This window comes from Ictidomys tridecemlineatus, chromosome 7, assembly GCF_052094955.1.
Source record: "Ictidomys tridecemlineatus isolate mIctTri1 chromosome 7, mIctTri1.hap1, whole genome shotgun sequence".
In the NCBI taxonomy this organism is placed as follows: Eukaryota; Metazoa; Chordata; class Mammalia; order Rodentia; family Sciuridae; genus Ictidomys; species Ictidomys tridecemlineatus.
In genome coordinates, this window is record NC_135483.1 from 194,476,248 (window position 1) to 194,496,744 (window position 20,497).

Consider the following 20,497-nt stretch of genomic DNA (forward strand, 5'->3'; position numbering starts at 1 on the left):
CGCTGCCCGGGACACCTGGAACATTTTAGTGTAGAGGATTAGAAGGAAGAGGAGTCTTGTGGGTCCGTCAGAGCGCACCTGAGGATGTCCTGGAGAGTGTAAGGTGGTGTCTCTCTCTCCATCTGCCCTTGACCTAACTGGGTCCGACTCCAAAGTCTAAGTCAAGGCATTATTCCAAGTCCTTCCTGGACCTTCCAGCAGGGGGAGCTCCCTGCCCCTTGCACTCCATGGCTCCTGGGCCACTGGTGGACTTGCCTGATCCCTTCTCATGGACTAGCCTGCAGGTTTCCCAAGGGCAAGGACACGCCCCTTCACTGTGCCCAGCACCTCCCAGGTTCCGTGCAATGAGCCAGGAAGTGCAGAAGGTCAGCCTTAGGACAGGTGTCCCACATCTCATAGGGTAACGCCAGCACACTCGGTGGTGCCGAGGAGAGGAACCCCAAGCTGAGACACTGCGGTCTTTATAGAGTGGGGTGCAAGCCAGCCTGTCTCCTTTGCCATGGGAATAAATATTTAATATCCCAATCCGTAGACAAAGCCGCCCTCCTCCGGGAAAGACAGTGAGTGTCCCTGCCATCCAAGGCGGTCTCTCTGTTGGCACCCCTGAAGATTATGCAGAATAAGGGGTGCCATGGGAGGCTGCCGGCAGCAGTGGAGTGCAGGGATATGCTAGGCCAGAGAACAGGAAGGGCTGGAGGAGGACAGGAAGTGCCTGTCCTGGAGGCGCTCACCCCTGGGGGAGGGGCGTGCCCCTGGGCCAGGAGAGCAGAGGCTTCCTTCAAGGCCCCTTGATAGCGGCTGGACTTGGGCGTGGAGAGTCAGAACCACTCATTGGTCCCACATCCTCCTCCAGGACCTGGGTTCTGACCAGGCTCTTGGACTCCCTCTGAGGGAACAAGGTCCTGCAAAGAAAGCCATGTCCGGCCTCAGAGCCGCGGGTCCTCGGCTCAGGCTCCAGCTACGTGTCCGTGCCTAGGTGGCCTCATGTGGCTGCCCATGACCTCCTGCCCAGCAGTGGTCTGTCTACTCCTGAGGCCCGGGGCACTCTTCAGCCTGTAGTTACCATGCCATGAGCCAGGTAGCCCTCAAGTACTGGAGAGGAGAAGACATCCTAGATGTCTCCTTTTGCGCTTACGGGCCTGCCCGTGTGGTCTCACTAGGCAGATCCAGGTAGGTGCTGACGTGCAGAAATCGCCTAGCTGGTATCATGTGGCCAATTAATTAATGACTTTCAATCAAGAACAGAAAGGAAGTTCCACGTTTGAGTTTGTTAGCGCGTGTGTGTGTAAAAATGAGTGTTACAGATTATTGGAATTAGTTTAGAATATTTGATGTGATCAAAAGTATTCGCTAAACATTTAGGGCTTGTTTGGTTGATTGTAACTGGAGCAGTGCCCCAGCGGGTGACCATTGGAACCACAAACACCTGAGGAGATGCCTGGCAGCTGTGGGTTGCTCCCAGGGTGTCGGGAAGAAGTCTCTGGGCCCTGGGCTGCCTCACCTGGGAAGCATCTCTCCTGGTGGATTTGCGTTTGGAGGCGACTCCCTGTCTGTGGACTCCTCAACTCTCGAGGGCAGAGGCTGTTTGCTACCATTCATTTTTGTTTGTTTTCAGTTCAGCAAATATATTCTGTATCATCACAGAAAACACTTGTTTCTTTATGTCATAATTAGTTGGTCTTTTCAGGGAAAGTTTAACTGATATTAAAGTAAATGAATATTTTTTAAAAGAGAGAGGTTTACTCCCTTAAGAGAAAGCCAGAAATGTTTTATTTCTGAGAATTTCTCTGTGCCTATTTTTTGGAATATTGTGCGACTCAACCAGAGACCAGGAGCCAGGTGGACAGGAGGTTGAATGGGTGGCCAGGCAGTGCACCAGGTGGCAATGGTGCCACCCTGCGTCAGGTGCAGAGATGGAGATGGTCAGCTTATTTTTCTGAGTAAAACATAGTTGCTGCGCAGGCTCATTTCCCAGGGGTGCCAGAAAGTACCGTGTTTCAATGGAGCCTCCCAGCTTGAGTCTACTCAGGAGGGAAAGAAATCATTGCTAACTAAGTAGAATGCCTCTTTGAGCTCAACCCAGACTCCAGGACACAAGTATACACATCTGGCTTTAAAAAACTGGACTTTTACCATGTGATTGGTGCAGGTCTGTAACCCCCCAACTTGGAAGGCTAAGGCAGGAGGATTACAAGTTTGAAGCCAGCCCCAGGAACTTAGCAAGACCCTGTCCCAAAAAGTAACAAGGGCTTGGGCTGAAGCTCAGTGGTAAAGCACACCTGGGTTCAATCGCAGTATCAAAAATAAAAATATGGTTGGGGAAGGGGCCCTTGGCAGGCTAATGGTTCTACGCACCTGCTGTGAGGGAGCAGCCCAGCTGATTCAGAACCTCATGTGGGTACCAGGAGGTTCTTGGTCCCGTAGGTCCCTGTTTGGATCCCTGGAGACCCTCTCTACCTCCTTCTACCCTCAGGAGGCAGAAGGCCACCTCCCAGCCACTCCAGCATCTTACTGTGTTACTCGTTCTTAAATTTCATTTCATAAACAGCACAAGTTTGAGGACCAGCAGACAAGCCACAGATGCCTTAGCTACAGCCCCCGTGGTGTCAGTCAGCAGTGGGAGGATGGTGTCCCGAGGGGCACACCAGCCCTTTCTCGGGCAGCTCCGCGGTCGCCTGCTCTTCCTGTCTTGCGGGCAGTCCCCCCTACTGACCTCGTGTGCATGTGGATACTTCTTTCTGGAGTTTGCTTCAGTAGCCAGTGACGGACGCACTAAAATGACTTCCTCAGCCTTCAAGGAAGTGGTCTTGCAAGGCTGATAGCCTGGCTGTCCTGGGAATGGCCTCAGAGTGGGTGGGCAGGGAGAGCACTGACCCCAAGATGGACGGACGGACAGAGTGAATTTCCTTCAGGTCTTCCAGCCGTCGGGCCTTGTGTGCCTGAAGCTGGTATTACATAGAGGTTCACACTCCGTGGTGGCCTGTCGGGGTTCCAGTGGGCACTGTGGAGAGAAGACAGTCACCTCCCTGACAGTCGGGCCACAGGCAGGGGTCCCGTGGGCAGAGCAGGTTCCGAGGTGCCTGGCACAGAAGTCTGGGTGACAGCCAGGAGGTGTCGCGCCCTGCTCCGAGTGGCTTCTCTGTCCTTCCACCACTTTTCCCTCTTTCCCTTTCACCTGCCGTAGAAATGTGGGGGGGGGGGGTCCTGCGGGGAAGTCATGTGATAGAGGCAGGGTGGGGCCAGGGAGGCCCAGGAGCTGCTCTCCGGCAGCCTCTCTTCCCCAAGTCCAGCCCTGATGGGTGATGTGTGGGATCCAGGTCCCTGGGGAAGAGAAGCACAGGGGACAGTGCAGCACCAGCGCTGGCATGGATGGCCCAGGCCACCTGTAGGCCCCAAGGGCCAAGGAGAAGGTGGAGCACCCAAGCACTCCTCCAGCAGAGGCGCGCGGCCAGCCCAGGTGCCTCTCAGGAGGGGAGCCCAGAACACACGGGGCAGCTCACTGTCCCGCTCTGCCGTCCATTAGCCCAGGAGAGGCTAAACGTGTGGGAGCTGACAGATGCAGCCCTTATGGATGCCCCAGGACGAGCACAGGATTGTGGTCATAGGCTGCCAGAGGTGCCCCAGCCAAGCTGCCCCCTGAGTTCTGAACACCCTTCCGTAGCAGTGTTCCAGCCAAGGCACCCCATGCCCAGAGGACAGCTCCAGGCGGCCACCGGGACAGCTGTGATGTTTCCCTGGGAAGGCTGGCCCCTCCCCAGGCTGCTGGGAAGAGTGGTACAAGGACAGGGCTGGGGTGTGCTCCCGTGACACTGTCACTGAGGATGCAGGACTCGGAAGTAGCTGTGTGTGTCTGGGGTGTCAGAAGGTCCAAACCATAGCATCGAGCTTTCAGAACACGAGAACTGGGGGGAGCCAGCTCAAGAGCCTGCACCTGGGCAGAGGAGGCAGTACCTGAGGCTTCCAACCTGAGTCTGTGCCTTCCAGAGCAGGGGTCTGCAGTGGGGCACGGCGGCTACAGGTGTTTGTCTTACTAGTTAGTTTGTTTTGGGGTTTGTTTTTTAATTAACCTGAGTGCTGCAGCCGGTCCATGCAGGCTTAATGTGCCCTGAGTCACCTGGACACCTTACTGGACTTCCAGGGCCAGGGCACCTGCGACTCTGTGTTCCCGGAGCACTCCCGGGCCATACCTCTGCGCTGGGCCCTTGGCTGCAAGGTTCACAGCTTCCTGCGTCACTTCAGCGGTTTTCTGGACTAGGTTAGACCAGCTGTGACTAATTTCTTTTATGGTCCCAGTTCAGGCAACAGCATAAAATAGGTATCTAAAGGTAGGAATATATTTTCTAAAGCAAGACCCTTTGTCTCCGTAAGCTCGTGTGTTAGGGCCCCACCCTGCCCCTCGGTGAATTAGCTTTCCAGGCTGCACATGGTTACAGGAGGCCACTTGTTTGGGGAGAGCCCTGGTTCCTCTCCCTGGCTCCTGAATCGCCAGAGTGCTTTTGAAAATGCATATTCCCCGAGCTTATCCCCAGACCTCCTGAATCAAAATCAGAGCCTGATCGTGAAGCCTCTATTTTTAAAAAGCTCCACGGGAAATTCTGGTAATTGGCCAGATTTAGGAACTGCTAATGGGCTGCACATTTAAAACCCTGTACTGTGAAAACCCTCCACTGAAACAGTTTAGAACTTAATTGGCTCTGAACTAAAACAATTGAAGAAAAGTTTAAAAAAAAAAAAAAAAAAAAAAGGACCAACCAACCCCTCTAGATCTAACAGACTGATTCAGGAGCTGCAGGTATGATTGGCTGAGCTTTAGAGAAAAGCACTTAATTATGTTTTTGAGTCTACAATTGGTGTGACCAGATAATAATTCATTTTGATGTTGAGCAACTGATTGAAATCATTAAGTGTACAATGGAATCATTTTTCATCACAGCCCACACGCACTATGAAGTCGCTGGGGTTATTTTTCCTCTGCTTAGTCATTTCAAGGTTAAGAGTAAAGTTATCTGGTCCCCGGAGTCTGTGTCTCCTCCATGGTCGCGTCTGGGGACTTTGATTTGTGTTGATCATAAAGTACCGCTGCACCGTAGCTTCATCCTCTGGCACCAGACGCATGACTCCGCTGGTTGAGCACGTGTGGCTAGTCTGTGGACAGGTTGGCTGCAGGCGTCTGTAGCCGCCTCCTGCCCTGGCCCCTCTTCTGGGGCTGACTGTGGTAGGTTGTGTCTGGGGGGCTGCTTTCTGTGCGGCCATCTGAGCTTCAGGGTCCTTCGCGTGGCTCCGTCCAGCAGCAGCAAGATGTGCACCACCCTTATTCCTCACTGCCCTTTGCCGAATGGTGCTTCCATTAGCCAACGCAGGACGACAGCGGCTCTCGGTGGTCAGGTACACTGGGTGCCAGCAAGAGGCCCTGTAGACTTACCTCGTGCTGCCTTCTGTGGTCTGCAGTCCGCCGTGGTGTTCACCTGACTTGTTTATTCCTAGGGAATGTCACTAGTGCGTCTGGGTCTCAGATGGCAAGCGGCGTCAGCCTGGTCTCCTTCAACAGCCGACCCGACGGCATGCACCAGCGCTCCTACTCAGTCTCCAGTGCCGACCAGTGGAGTGAGGCTACGGTCATTGCAAACTCGGCCATCAGCAGTGGTAAGAGGGGGCACACCCCCACAGACCGCGGCCACCTCCTGGTCCTCCATGTAAACCAGGGGCTGGGCAAGATGCCTGAGTTCAATGTGCTCCACATGGAGCACAAAACCCTTGGGACCCTATGACAGCAGTGCCGGTCTCGCCTGTCACCTGTGGAGCGTTTGTTCTTGATAGTCTCTCATCTGCATCATCTCCTCTGTCCCCTCTGCTCAGGGAGTGGATGTTTATCCCCATTGGAGAGATTTGAGAAACTGGGGCTGCAGATAGGACAAGTGGCTTGCCCAATGTCACGTGACAGGGAGATGCTGGGTGAGACTCAACATCAGCTGTCACATCCCTGATCACACTGCCCGACACGGCGTGGCCTGCGTCCGCCTCAGCGCACGTCGTACGTTGTTAGGGTGAATGTAGTCTGTTGTCGGTTTTCCAGGGTTCCTGGTGCCCCTCTAGATTCTGGAGCGTCCCTCTGTAATTCCTCACTTCTTCTGCATTGTTTTAATTTCTGACAAGTGTGGCCTGCTTCCTAGGGGACAGATGTGCAAAGGAAACTCTTCTGATGCAGTTGAAACATGAATCATCACATGGGGGGCACCCTTGCTGGCCACAGCAGGCTCCGCCTGTGGCATTTTGTCTGTGGCCTGTTCACTGGTATTTAAGGGAATTCCCACTGTTGTACACAATCCATCAGACAGGCTTTGAGAATAATTTTAGCATAATTTGTTCTAATTAAAAGATGCAGCATCAGGTCTTCCCTGAGGACCCACCAGCTGCTGCGGCAGGACCCTGCTCTGGGTAAACATCATCCTTACTTCTCGTTCCTCCACACTCCCTTGGCGGAGATGGCCACACCGAGGCCTTATGGAAAGCATCTCCACGCGAGGAGGCACAAGGTGATTCAGCACTGCCGCAGCAGCACAGGCCTGCGAAAGCTCGCTCCTGGGGGCACAGAGATAGCACGCACCCAGGTTCAGTCCACGGCTCCCTCCCGACTCCAGAAAAGACGCTTTGGGAGACGTGAGCATCTGACACCAGCCCTTGCAGGGACCCTTGGATGCTCTGCCCTTCTCCTGAGCCCTGGTGATACCTAGAGACCCCCAGTGGAATGAGTTAGGGTCATTGTAGATGAGCCCCTGCATTCTCTCCCCTCCCTGACCAGACCCATGTGCCTCAGCCTCCAGCAGATACCGCTCCTCTGTCCTCTCACTGTCCCTCACTGTCCACCACACTCTCTGTCCTTTGGCATGAGCTGCTGCACGTGGCATGTGGACTCTAACACCGACCACTGTTTTCACCCTGGTGACCTTTTTCGGGAGCTAGTTCACACACTGAATCCTTTTATTTTCAAGTACTTCAAAATACCTCGCGCATTCCCATCGCTGAGGCCCCGTGGTGGTGTGCTCACACGGAGCCCAGCTGAGCCTCCCCGAGTCTGAGGTTCGTGGGGTGTCACCGAGGCCCGCCTTCTCACGCAGCAGATCCTTTGCGAGAGAATCAGTGAGGCACCAGTCCGAGCAGAGCGGCAGTTCTGAGGTTCTGTGCACTATACACATGGGAGTGGTATGGGAGCTCCTGAAAGACAGCGACCCCCACACGCCTTTGCCTCTCTGCATGTAGAACATTTTTACACAGTATCTGAAGTACCTAAAGTACAAATTAGAACTGACTCACTAGATCGCCTTCCCTCCTGCTAACAGCCACACACACACGGGCATTTCCACAAGGACAGATCCTGAGACGTCATTATTTCTAGTCCTGGGTTTGGCTGGAAGTCACTTTCCATGGATGTTTGTTACACCGAGCTGTACACGCGTGTTTACACACTGCCTGTCACACCACACACGGCTGCAGTCACCTGCATTTGAAGGCTGTTCTTTAAACTGCAGAGTAACTTATATGGGAGCACGCTGAGTGTCTGGCAGAGACCTGTGTGCTCCCTGGCCATATAGCACTTGAGCCTGTGCCCAGGAAATCGGACACCCAGGCCTGTTTCCTGAGTGTGGGCCTGCCTAGGGAGGTGGATGCCAGCCAGAGTGACCCAGTGTGGGAGTTAAAGGCTGACGAGTTCATCAGGGAGAACTGCAGGCCAGGTGGATATTGTACAGAGCGGCAGGAAGTTGTGATAAGCACTGGGGCATTTTGGACAAAGACACAGGGGAGGAAAAGGGAAATGGAACAGCCAAGGAGCCACTCAGAAGTGAAAGGTGTGAGTCATGTTCTGCAAAATGAGGAGAGAAGGGAAGAGCAGAGTGTTAAGAGGCCAGAGTGGCTGTGGATCCGGGTCTTTAAACAGCAAAGACTAGGAAGACGGCAGAGTGGTGCAGAGTATGGTTCCTGCGGTTCCCGGGGCCTGCCCGACACCTGTGTTTTCTGCCAGGATGGTATGTCATAGCTGATGTGTTTTTGAGGAGGAAATGATAATAAGAGCTGATATTCATTTCAGGCTTCATGTGGATTATCTCCCTTATCCTCATGGAGTAGATCCTGTTCTTAGCTCCATTTTCTGTTAAGGGGATGGTCCAGAAGTCAGATGGCTTATTCGAGGTCTCACTCTGCCTAAGACCAAGATGCATGCTCAAGCCTGATCGCAGGCCTTGGTCTTCATTCTCCATCAGCTACTCCTTGGGCCTACTTGGAAATGCAAACAATCCGTCCCCATTCCAGACCCACGGAGTCCAGAACTCGGGCCACAGGACCCAGTGACCTGTGTGGTTGCAGGCCTTGCCAGGGACAGTGTTGCATGCTGAAGTCTAGATCCTTGCCTCCTTGTGGTCCCTGCACACAGTGGCATCTGACAGCCCCTGGCATCAGCAGCTAGCCATGCAGAAGTCCAGGCTACCCCCACAGCCCTGAACACACCCCTGTCTTCCAGGAGGGCACTGTCCTGGCCACCCTCCGGCTGGCACCATTTCTGCCTTTACCATGTTGATTATCAGTGGCCAAAGCCCAGCTGTCTTCCGTGAGCACCAGGGTGCAGAATCTGATTGGGGGCACTTCAGTGAGGTGTTTATAAGTCGTTCCAAGACCTTTGGCATAAGCATTCCCAGGGAACTTGGAAGTTAATCACCAAGGAAACAAACACAAATAAGGGCTATCTGCCATTCTTTATAAAGTTGCAGTTAATGCTGGACACACTCCCCCGCTCCTGTTTGAAGGTATTTTACCCCCCACCAGGCCCTCACCATCTCTGGTTTGGATTTCGGAGTCCTTAGACACTGGCAGGGCTGGCCCCAGGAGGTGGGGCTGAGCAGCCTTGGAGCACACCTACCTGTGCGCTGAGCATGCCGCTGTGGTCACCAGCATTACGGTGAAACGCCATAACAACAACAGCCCCAGGATTCATCTCTTCTCTGCCCCCACCCCCGCCCCACACACACACATCCGAAATTAAGACTTTGGCTCCAGAGAACTTTTCAATCTTCCCCTTTGACACCCAGTTCCCCCGGGGCCTCTGCGCTCAGGCAGCTGTGAGCAACTCCTAATTAGATAGACGGCTTTGTCGTGGGCCACACTAGGAAACAGGGGGTGCTGGCTAAATTAAGAGGAGAAGCAGAGAAGAATCCATTCTGTGAAATGGAATGCCCCACTGCTTTATGACTATTACTGTTGTAAGCCTTTACATTTAAGTACCTGAGGTTTAAAATTAAACGTCTAATATAATTTGGCGTTGCTAACATGAGCCCCGCATCTGCCCTTAGAGAAAACCCAGACAGCTCTGTTCAGGGTTTCAAATTGCTGGCTGGCGAGCCGCTTGGAGGATTGGATCCCTCTTCCAACTAAGTACCACATGCTGGTTGGCGTAATTTTTTAAATGCAGAACGTATTCATCTTGAGCTTCTGCATTGAAAAAGGCTGTTCCAGTAGTACATGAAAAATTAATTTTTTTACATTTTTTCTCACTCTCCTAAGTGTTTGACAGAAGTAATTTTTGCAGCAAGAGAGAATAAAAACTGGTGGCTGTAAATTCCTGTCCTGGAACCTCTTGTGTAGATTCTTTATGGACCCAGAATTGATCTACATGTCAGATCCTGTTGTGGTTTAAACTGTTTATCACCGTAATGGCAGTGGTGAGCCCGTGAACACCAACTTATAACCCTGGGTGAAAGAAATTGGTGTTTGCAGTCAATGAAGGGGCAGCTTAGCTTTATTGATAGATTCAGAACAATTATCTCTGCGACAACTATTGGCTGAGGGTTTTCTTGAATCTTACTGGAAGCCTGTAATTTCCTGTTTTATTAATCATTTTCTCTGCAGGTAATTTTCTCTGGAAGTGTCAGCAGGAGTTAGCACTGCAGTGGGGCGCAGGGTGCCCTGGGGGGTCATTTGTAGCATACCTGGTAGTCATAGCTCACTTCAAGGCGAGAGGTGTCTTCAGATGTGTCACACCTGTGCTGAGGGACAGAGCGGACCCCATGCCCCCGTGCATTTGTCAGCCTTCCTTCCCAAGTGCCTGGGCGCTGTCCCTGTCACTGTGTCCTGAGGGTGCCAGCCTTGGCTGGGGGCCTCAGCCACTGTGTGTCTGTGGCAGCCGCGCACCCCACCTCCTGACTGTGGGTCGTCTCTCAAAGCTGGGCACTGCTCTCCGCCGCGGGGGTCTGCTCCGCCCCGTCCCCCGATTGCTTCAGTCCAACAGTTTATCTTCCCCGCTGTGGCTGGCGTCACTGCTAAAGCTGCATTTATTCACGTGGCTCTCTAGTGCTGCTCCTCAGCCTCCCCCAGGCGGCCTTCTCCAGGCCACCTGCAGCCTGGTCAGCACGGAGCACCTTCTTTCCCTTCTCTGCACAGAAAGTGTGCCCGGTGTGTGCCTGCGTGTGAGCTGGTGTGTACCTATGTCTGCCCCTGCTTTCTTCTAACCACTCGATCGTGTCTTCCCCCAGACTCTATGGTGACTAGACAGTAGATCCTGAATTGGAAGCATTTCAGTTTTGCTGACTTTTAAATATTTTTTCCCTGTTATGCTTGGGTATTGCTCTCCCTTTCTTCTCTTCCCATAGAGCCAACCCAATAAAAGGCAGCAGCCTCCATCAGAGACCGCAGAGGTCCCAGCGTGCATGCCGTAGCTGGGTTCAAGAATACGAAACTATCCATTCAGAGGTTTTAATATTTGTAGTTCCAGCACTTTTTCCCTTTGGGTGTTATACTGACAATTTTAGTGCCTGACCAGCGGGTGGTGGTAGTGGGGCACCACCAGACCCACCGGGAGGTGTTATGTGCAGGATTTTCGGGGTTTGGGGGGCGTGTGTCTCATCGCCTTCAGTCTCATGAGCATCATATCTAGTGTTCACTACCCTGAGAGTCATTATCCCTGTCTGATAATGATTCAAAAGTACTGAGAAACAAAGATCACGCACTCTTAATAATTGGCCCAAATTCAAACGGTGGTCTTTCTGATTCCAAAGCTTATATTCTCTTCCTCTGCTGTATTTTTTAAAGGAGGGATGAATGCTCAGAAACAGAAACACTGTATCATAAAAATTATTTGTTTTTTTCGTAGCACTTGCCTTTTACGGAAACGCATTATCATATAGATATACATTTTCTCCTCTGGCTGACCTGAACTTCCCTTTATCAATTCCTTCCCAAGCTTGGCTGGCATTCAGGAGCCATCCCCTGGGGTTCGTCGTCAGCCTTCAGCGCAGGCTGGTGTTAGAGGACCCCCAGGCTCTCGTCTCTCAAAGCTGGGCACTGCTCTCCGCCGCGGGGGTCTGCTCCGCTCACCAGGCTAGTCGGCCTAATTGAAAGGATGACCCCAGCTCCCTTCTCGGCAGAGCCTGTGTTCCTCTCTCTGCAGGTGGCCGGGGAGAAGCGGAAGCTTCCTAGGGTAACTGGCCACAGGGGGGAAAGGTGGATTTTTTCCCTCCTGATCAGAATGTTGCATCTTTGTACTTTGTCTCCTTAGTTCCTTCCCATCAGCTATTTCCAGCAGTAGCTGCTGACCCAGGAGAAGCAGGACAGTCAGATGCTGTCCCGATTACGAGAAGAGGGAGCGGGAGCCCTCACGTCACTGCCAGGCAAAAACCTGGGAATGGTTTGAAACACGGTGGAGAAGGAGGCAAGTGGTTACAGCACCTGGCCCACAGTCTCTTCATCTAGGCCATGGTCCTCAACAGGGGTGTTTTTTACCCCCGGGGACTCTTGGTGATACCTAGAGACCTTTATGCTTGTCACAGGGGGATGGGGACCATGCTACTGCAGTCTAGCAGGTGGAAGCAGGGTTGCTGGTAACTATCTCTGAGCACAGGATGGCCCCAGTTATGACATGGCGTGACAGTCAATGTGTGCCAGGCACAGGACCCATGAGAGGAAGACCAGTGTGACCCTCACCTGAGGGCGGAAATGGAGATAGAGGGCAGTATGCTAACGTGGCAGTATGGTGGCCAGGCTGGACTTGGAGAGGCTGTGTCTTAGTTCCCACTAAGTTGTTATCTGAGCTGTGCTGCTCAGCGCGGCTGCTTCGCTGCGCAGGAACAGGAAGGGTGAGGTCCTCAGACCCGGGGACACTATGGGGACCGAGAGTCGCCGTCTAGATCTCCAGACTTAGAGACTACAGAGTGGGTCAAAGCTCAGAGAAGTTCTTGAACTCATCTTTAACAAACGACTAGACAAATCATAGGCAGGGGCACCGGACCTGGGCGGGGCAGGCCTGGGAGCAGCTTGTCTGTGGAAACACTGCGCGGCCTCTGTCTGTGCAAAGGGTAGGGGTGTCCTGCCACCTCATGGCGCTCACTGTGCCCAGGCCACTCCGGGCCTGCTGGGCTCTTGTGGGGTCACACTTAGGTAAAGACATTAGCAAATCGGGCCGTATGCAGATCTGTTCCAGGGTGTAGGGAAGGATCTGAAGGCAGGGTTCAAAACCATGGAAAGCCAGGGGGCAGGGCCTCCAGGGAAGCGTTCTCGAACCTCCTGCACGTTCTGCGCTTGGACATGGTTCTTAAAAATGATGGTCTGGAGGACAAGCAGCTCAAGATCGGATTCGTGTGGCTTGAGATGAAGGCCGGGTACGGGAAGGTTCCCTGGGCATTTTCAGCCAGCATTCACTGAGGAGCGCCCGTGTAGGGGTGTGCGCGGTGAGGGGGATGGCGCTCAGGAGCATGGGCAGCCGTGTGCTGTGAGGTTCCCGGGACTGCCCGAGAACTGGACCAGAGCAGTGGAGTGGGATACAGAGCAGCCTGCGGTGATAGGACACCCGGTGACACCTGAGAGGGCACTGTTCCACTGCGTCCTCTCCCATCTGTTTCCCCTTACCTGCAGGACCTCTTCACGCCCATGAGAACAGGGGAGCTGCTCGCTGCCCTGCCCACGTCCACCCTCTCCCACTTCTGGAGCTACCATATCTTCTCTGTGACCCTCATGCAAGCGACAGGGTGTCCCTTCCACCCTCCAGCCCATCCTTGTTGACTCCCAAGGGCTCCACTGCTGCAGATGCCCACCCCTCTGAGCCTCGCCTCTCCCGCTGCTGGATGGCCCCCGTGGGCAGACAGGCCTGCTCTGGTGCCTCTCCTGTGCCCCCGGCTTTCCTTCTCAGCACTCTCCAGGACACATGTCCATACTCGCTGCCCCCAGCCCCTCGCCCACCTCGTCCCCTCCTCCCACTCCTGCGGCCCTGCATGCCCACACACCCTGGCACATCTCACGGGTGCTGGGAACTCTTGACTAGTCTGCTTCTCGGTGGAGGGGAACCTTCAGATCCACCTTGCTGGAAAGCCTCCCTTCTCTGGGCTTCTAGAAGCACCCCCGCCATCCCCCAGCTTCCTCTCCCTCCATCTTCCTCTGCAGCAGCCCCTTAGCTCCACCCTCTCCTCACACACTGCCCCGGGGGAGGCCTGGCTGTCTTACTCCAGAGATGCTCTAGTTCAGGGAGGACCCTGAGCACAGGCGAGTCTCCAGCCACCGTGGGAAGGCCACAGGCAGCTGGGCCCAGCACATTCAGAGCAGAGCCCAGACTTCGCCTTCAGAGGCTGTTTTTGAGTTCCTTTTCCCGTCTCTTCCTCCTGGTAACTCAGGACACACTCACAAAGTCGCTACTAAACCCTCCTTGACCCTCAGCTCCCGAAAGCTACTCCGCCTGGCTCTGCTGCTCCAGCCCCTCCCTGCATCCACCCGGCTCCCCCCAGCCCTGCTCCTCAGGGCAGACTCGCCCACTGGCTTATGTCCTTGCTCCCCAAAGTTTGTCCCCACAGCAGGAAACTCATCTTCAAACAGAAGCCATGTTTGAGCCAGCCTGCGTGTCCCACACAGCCTCCTGGTGGCTTCCTCTGCTGTGGAACTCACTCCTGGTCCTTGATCACTGGTTGACAAGCCCCGCACTGGTCTGGCCCTGTTTCTGCGTCCATCTCCACCCACCTGTCCCTCTCCAAGCTGCAGCTCTGCCCTGCCAGGCTCAGGCCCTGCTCAGACCTCAGCTGCCATGTGCCCAAGGTGCCTCAGTTGACCTCTCCACACACCTTTAGCTGGTGTCCCTTACACAGAACGAAGCATGTTGGTCACAGTGTGTTCAGTGTCCAGCAGAAAACATTTTCAGCAGAGATCAGCAATAGCAAAATTTTAAAATTAGTAACAGAGTGAGACCTGAGTTTCCTGCCTTCCTTGCAGGTGGCCCGAGCTGAGTCATGAGTGAACTCACAGCCACGTCAGGCAAGGGTCTTCTTCTGCACCCAGTGCATTACACAGCAGTCACTGAATTTGGTAGCCAGCGACGTTTATCCAACAAGTATTGGTCGACCACTTACTTGCCACCCACTGCCCTGGCCCTGGGGTGCAGCAGGGAGCCAGACGGTGCTGAATCTCTCCAGGACTGATGGGAGAGAGACAGAAAGTCAATGAGTAGACAGATTGAAATGCTCTCTGACAAGTGGGGACAAGTAGAACGGGGTGCTGGTTGCCAGGACACACATTGGCGCTCTGAAGTCAGCTTGCACAAGCAAGTGGAACCCAGCGCGTCTTCTCAGCCGGCACAGAACAGCAGCTCGTTCATCTGTTCGTTCACTCAACAGGTCCAGTCGCCTCTCTGTATTGTTGGGTTTTGCTTCCATGGACTCAATGAACTGCACATCAGAAATATTTGAGGGAAAAATTTGCATCTGTACTGAACATGTGCAGATTTATTTTCTTCTTGTTATTCCCGAAACAGTACATAGCATATGTACAGAGCATTTCCCTTGCATTAGGTATTATAAGTCATCTAGAGAGGCTTAAAGAATCCTGGGGACCTGCCTAGCTTAATGCAAGTGCTACCCCACTTTATGAGTGACTTGGGCATCTGCCATCTTGGTATCTAAGGGGATTCTGGAACCAATCACCTTCAGGTGGCAAGGTACAAGTATATGCAGTAAGCGCTTTATCATGTGCAGTGGGGCCCATGGTGGATTGGAAGTGGCCCCCAAGAAGATAGACACATCCATTGGCTTTCAGTACTGCTAGGACCTCAGCATGCTGAAGGCGTGTGGTGTCCATACAGGAAGAGAGCTCTGTGGGGCTGGCAGCTGCTCAAGGGCAGAGGGGCGGAGGGGAGGCCCTTGAGCCCAGGCAGGAGAGCACGCTTACAGCTTTCAAGGACAGAGTGGCATGGTTTTGAGAGCTCATGGGGTCTGCGAGAGTTAGCATCTGGAGTGGGGACAAGTAGAATGGAGTGCTGGTTTCCAGGACACACATTAGCTCTCTGAAGTCAGCAGACAGACCCCTGGGGGCAGGGAGTGGGGAGTAGTAAGCCACCCATGCTGACCTCCTTCCAGGGGCTCTGTGCCTCAGTCTCCCTTTTAGCTGTGTGGCCCAGTATTTGGTCAAGTCACTTCTCAGTGGTCTAACACAACAATGTGTATTAACTTAAATTACTAAAACTTCCTAAGATACAGAAATATAAAATCATACAAAATTACTTGACCTTTTTCTTTTTATCCCTACATTTTCAGCTACAAATTTTTCAACTTAACTTTAGAGTGGAGAAAAAGAGAACACATTTATTACCTCAGCCTCACATACAGCTGGGGGAGTAGCGTTAAAAGATGGTCAAATGCCCGTGCTGGTTCTCCAGCTGGAAGGAAACTCGGAATGAGCGCATGTGTTTGCAGCTGCAGGACGTCGGGCCCTGGTGGGGTGTATCTTTAAGCCATGCAGGATTTTCTCTCTCGTGGTTCCAGACCACTCAGATGAGGAAATCACTTTGTATTTCTGTGCTTTGCTCAGAGGCTCAACCGCGGGATCCAGCAGTTGGAGAACTCCAGCCATACTTCTCCTGGCGACGTTGCCAACTGACAACTTAATGCTGCTCAAATCTTCTTCAATCCCCCTTCCTTCCTGTCTTAGAATTTATAAACATATGCAAAAGGGGAAGGACCCAAAGGGCTTTTAAAAAATTAGGGTACCAAGAGGAAAGGCCCAGAAGTGAGCGCTGGGGAAGAGTGGCAGACAAGTCCTTACGAGAAGGCTGGGAGGGAAGACAGATGACAGGTGACCGCTCCCTGCCACCGATCAGGGTCAGCCTCTAACCTGCGGCACGTTGTGTATCTTACTCTGGTTTTGCATCCTTAAATTTCTTTCAGTGAACATCTTTTGTTACATTTTTGTTTTATTATCTGACAGATGAGATTATTAACAGAAAGTGATATTAATATTAATTACACAATGATACTAAAAATTTTATATCACATAAAGCAGATGGTTATTTAAATGACTTAAAATTTTACCCTTTTATATGAAGAAGCATTTTAAGCATATTTAGTTATAAATGCTGTTTTAATTGCTACATTATTTCTGCAGTGGGATTTTTAAAATCTTAGTACATTTGCAGGGAAGTGTTTCTATATATATTTCAGAGCCTCTTAGAATGTACCCTTATTTGCAGAAAAGCAATTACATTTAAAGTACAGGATTGTGGGGAGCCTAACATTATCAATAAACACATCATACAATGTTCACCCCTGATCTTTTCATCTAGTTATAGTTCAAGAATTCAGCCTCAGTGTGAGAGCCGCCGTCTAAGACATCTGTCAAGTTAACAGTCTTTCCAGTTATCTTTTTAGGTGGACACTCTATTTTTCATGGTGTTTATAAATAAATGGTCCTCTGGAGTCTGCAGTTATAACTGAGATAACTCTGCAGTTATAACTGAGCTGCTTTAGCACTATTTCTTATATATGACGGAATTAAAAGACAGGATTACTTTATGTGCTTCAGAATTTTAAGCTTCATTCTTCAAAACTGGAAGCTCAACTTTAAGCCGGCTGTTGACCCTTTCTTCATTTTATATCAAGCTTTTCATTAATGCAAAAGTGAAATAAGCACCTCCACACCCCCAGAATGACAACTGCCAAGCTACTGCCAAGTGCTGCGTCCTTGCACACCCACACACCCTGGGGCTGTGTCCGGAAGCACCACTTAAGCATCTCTGTGCACACGGCCTTTATGGTGTTGGCAACAGGGAATTGAAGTCTGGGGGCACGTCAGGCCCCCATCAATCAGGAAGCCGTGGTAGCGACAGCGAGAGGCCGTCAGGCCCCCAGATGAGATTTGTAAGGCTGCAGCATCCACTCGGGCAGGGCGTTCTGGAAAAATTATCACCACACGCTGCCATCGAAAGCAGCCAAGCCTTGGGCTGTCACCGAGGCCAGCGCCTGTTCTTACAGTCACCTTTCTTCTGGGGCCACTGGCAGCATCCTGAACCAAGGCATTAGCTGTCAAGTGCTTCCAGTCCACGTTCCTGAACAAGTGACTTGTTTTAAAAGAAACTATTTGTCCTTTTAACTAATTTTCCTTAAAATTGCACTAAGCATGCTACACTTTCCATTTGATTCTTCCTATTTTAGAAGCATGAATGGTACACACACTGGTGTCCCGCGACATCCCGTGCCTGGGTCCAGTGCCTTGGTGTCATCGTGCATATTCCAATATGGTGGCAGGTGTGGTTACTTCTGTTGTCCTTTGCTAGTCTTGACATTATCTGTGCATTTTCCCCCATAACAAAACACTGCATTTTAGAAAAATTAAAGATAAAGATAAGCTTTTTTGGTTTAAGAGAGAGAGAGAGAGAGAGAGAAATTCTTGCTGGACACCATGGCTCACTCCGTAATCTCAAACTCAGGAGGCTGAGGCAGGGAGATGGCAGGTTCAAGGTCAGCCTGGGCAGCTTAGTTAGCCAGTCCTAAGCAACTTAGCAAGACCCTGTTTCAAAATGAAAAATAAAAAGGGCTGGGAATGTGGCTCAGGGGTAAGGAGCCCCTGGGTTATAGCCCCAGTCCCAAAAAGAAAAGCTCAGATGTGAGGCTGTGGACCATCCCAGTTTGTGTGTGTGGTTTTTTCATTTCCAAAAATAAGACTGCCTCGTTCCAGGCTTTTTCCACTTCAAATTAATACATTAAAATTTTCCATGTCATAGAATATCATTCCCACGTACTTAATGTTACTTCAAAGGGAATGGCTACCAGTGCATCCAGTTCCCACAGGGTCTGAAACAGTGCAGGAATGAAACAACCAGTAGTGGGGCATTGGAAGGTCCCCCCAGGGGACATTGTGTACCATTATAATGTTACTTCCTAAGTCGTACCTTGGGGAGACAGCTATGCCAAGCAGTGCGTGTGCAGTGTGTGTCCTGTGGCTAAGCCCAGCACAGTGCTGTGAGGTCCTGCGCCTCGACGTGGCCCTGCATGAGCTTCTCACCCCAGGGCCTTTCCATGGGCCATGCTTGGGAACATCGCTGTTAGTCCACTTTCTGTCTCTGTGACAAAATACCTGAAAAAATCAGCTGGTAAGAAGGAAAGGTTTGTTTTGGCTTGAGGTCTTGGGAGGTTTCAGTCCCTCGTCTCTTGGCCCTGTCACTTGGGACCTGTGGAAAGGCACAGCATTGTGGCAGAAGAACCTGTTCACCTCGTGGCAGCCAGGAAGCAAAGAGAGAGAGGAAGGGGCCAGGGACCCATGTCCTGTGGAGGGGTGTGCCTGTGACTGTCTCCAATTAGGCTCAATCCCCAGCTCTCAGCACCTCTCAGTAGAGCCACAGGCTGTGACCACACTCAGTGTGTGGCCCTTGGGGAGCGTGGCACTCTGCCGCATGTCCTTGGGGTGCCACCTTCTCAGTGAAGCTGTGCCCACTGACTTGAACTCGGCCACAGGGCTAAAGATGTGGCTTGGGGACTGGGGCTTTCACGGCCCTCGTCCTGTCCCCAGCACTGGAAGGTGAATAAGAGACTGTCCATTCAGCTTCCCTGGTCACTTACCCACTCCACTCCCCGTGCCAGGAACTTCTGCAGCGCACGCGTTATCCTGTTACCTGTCACGTGTGTCCCCCCCCCCCCAATTTCATCCTCCTTGAGGCTGGGGATCTGTCTTGTCATCACGTTCCCAGGCCAAGCGCAGTGTCTGCGTCAGTAGGGGAACAGTCACTGACTGTCAACCAAGCAGAGTTTCTGGGCATCATGAGACAGTGTGAACAGCTTAAAGTGACCACGGTCCACATGCTCAGCCCCCGACTGGGTGCTTCGTGCGTGTCACCTGCTAAATCTGCGGCTCTGTGAAATGGTACTGCTGTCTTCATCTTTAAGGAAGAAAACAGTCTTGGTGAATTTAGATGTCTTGCCAAGGTCATGCAGCTGATGCAGATTGGGGGTGCCATGTGTGGACGGGAGCCCAGCTATGGGCCAGGTGGACTTCCCACGGTGCACAGGCTCCTGTGGACGTCAGCTGGAGAGGGCAGGGGACCCAGGGCCACCTGACCTGTATTACCACCCTGTGTGTTCAGCTCTCAGCAATAAGTATACTTTCATTGAAAAGGTTTCAAATAGGATTATTTTCAAACATGAATTGTGGAGCTGGAACACAAATGAGGAGGAGTCGAGGGTTTGCACTTCACTTCAGCTGCAGAGAGAGTCAGTTTCACCAACTTTACTTTCTGAAAGTGCAATGAGTCCCCGTTGGTGATAATGGACAGTGGCCCTTGACTGGCAGTGGCAGAGCTGGGCAGTGGTGGCTCTCAGGATGGTGGGGCAGCAGGACCCATGTCTTGCCAGGGCCCAGACTCCTAGGTCCCACAACCCGGTGGAATCCCAGTGCTGCTCTGTGGAGCTGCTCCGTGCACAGGGAGACAGGCGGCTGCAAGACTTAAGCAGTTATTTATGGACATAAAGTGGCCACAGTAGCATGGGTCACAACTTAAGAGTTTCATCAGGTTGAGCACATCAGACTTTTTCATAGTCAGAAAATGTTCCCGTCTGCCCTGGGCCCTTCTCTGTGGTATAGAAACTCAGATTTGTCTCTGCCAAGTACCAGGTGTGCTGTCAAACGTAGGCAGGGCCCTACCCTCATAGAATGTCACTGATGAGGGGCTGGGGTTGTGACTCCGTGGAAGAGAGTTGGCCTAGCACTTGTAAGGCACTGAGTTTGATCCTCAGCACCACATAAAAATAAATAAATAAAGGTATCTAAAAAATGTCACTGATGTTTTCTGGAAGCATGCGCTACCGAGTGCTCTGTGAGACGTGTAGCCATGGCACGACAAGAGTGTGGGATAGGCCTGTGCTCCGCCAAAGAGGTCCGACGTGGTGTGAGACTCCGGATCTGCCTCGTCCCAGTCCCTTCTCTGGACATCACCTAGCCTCTTCTGACTCTCGCGCTTCACGGTTGAGCAGATCTGCCTGGATCTCCAGGAACCCAAGGCTCCGCAGCCCCGCCACTCCGAGCGTGCTTGGTGGGCTCCATTGGTGTGCCCACTTCACCTGTTAAGCCTTGAGTGCCGCACTCTCCTCACCTGTCAGCGCCTTCTTTTGTCCATTTCCGTGGTCCTCAGACAGTGAGAGCAGAATGCACTTGGTTGCTCCAGCTGCATTCACCCCCGGCAGAACTCAGCCAAACTCGCCCCCCGAATCTCCTTGTT

General features: G+C 52.3%; 1 protein-coding gene across 20 annotated transcripts in view; it reads left to right on the top strand.

The window, feature by feature from the left end:
* The window catches only part of Agap1 (ArfGAP with GTPase domain, ankyrin repeat and PH domain 1), a 473,567-nt gene that overhangs the window by 322,173 nt on the left and 130,897 nt on the right, over positions 1–20,497 (top strand). For 12 of the 20 annotated variants that reach the window (XM_078018283.1, XM_078018285.1, XM_078018284.1 and 9 more), the window contains one exon: positions 5,485–5,643. The exons of the other annotated variants lie outside the window; for them this stretch is intronic. In XM_078018283.1, the coding sequence (XP_077874409.1) occupies positions 5,485–5,643 (159 nt within the window). The remainder of the gene's footprint in view (positions 1–5,484; positions 5,644–20,497) is intronic. 20 annotated transcript variants of the gene reach the window in all.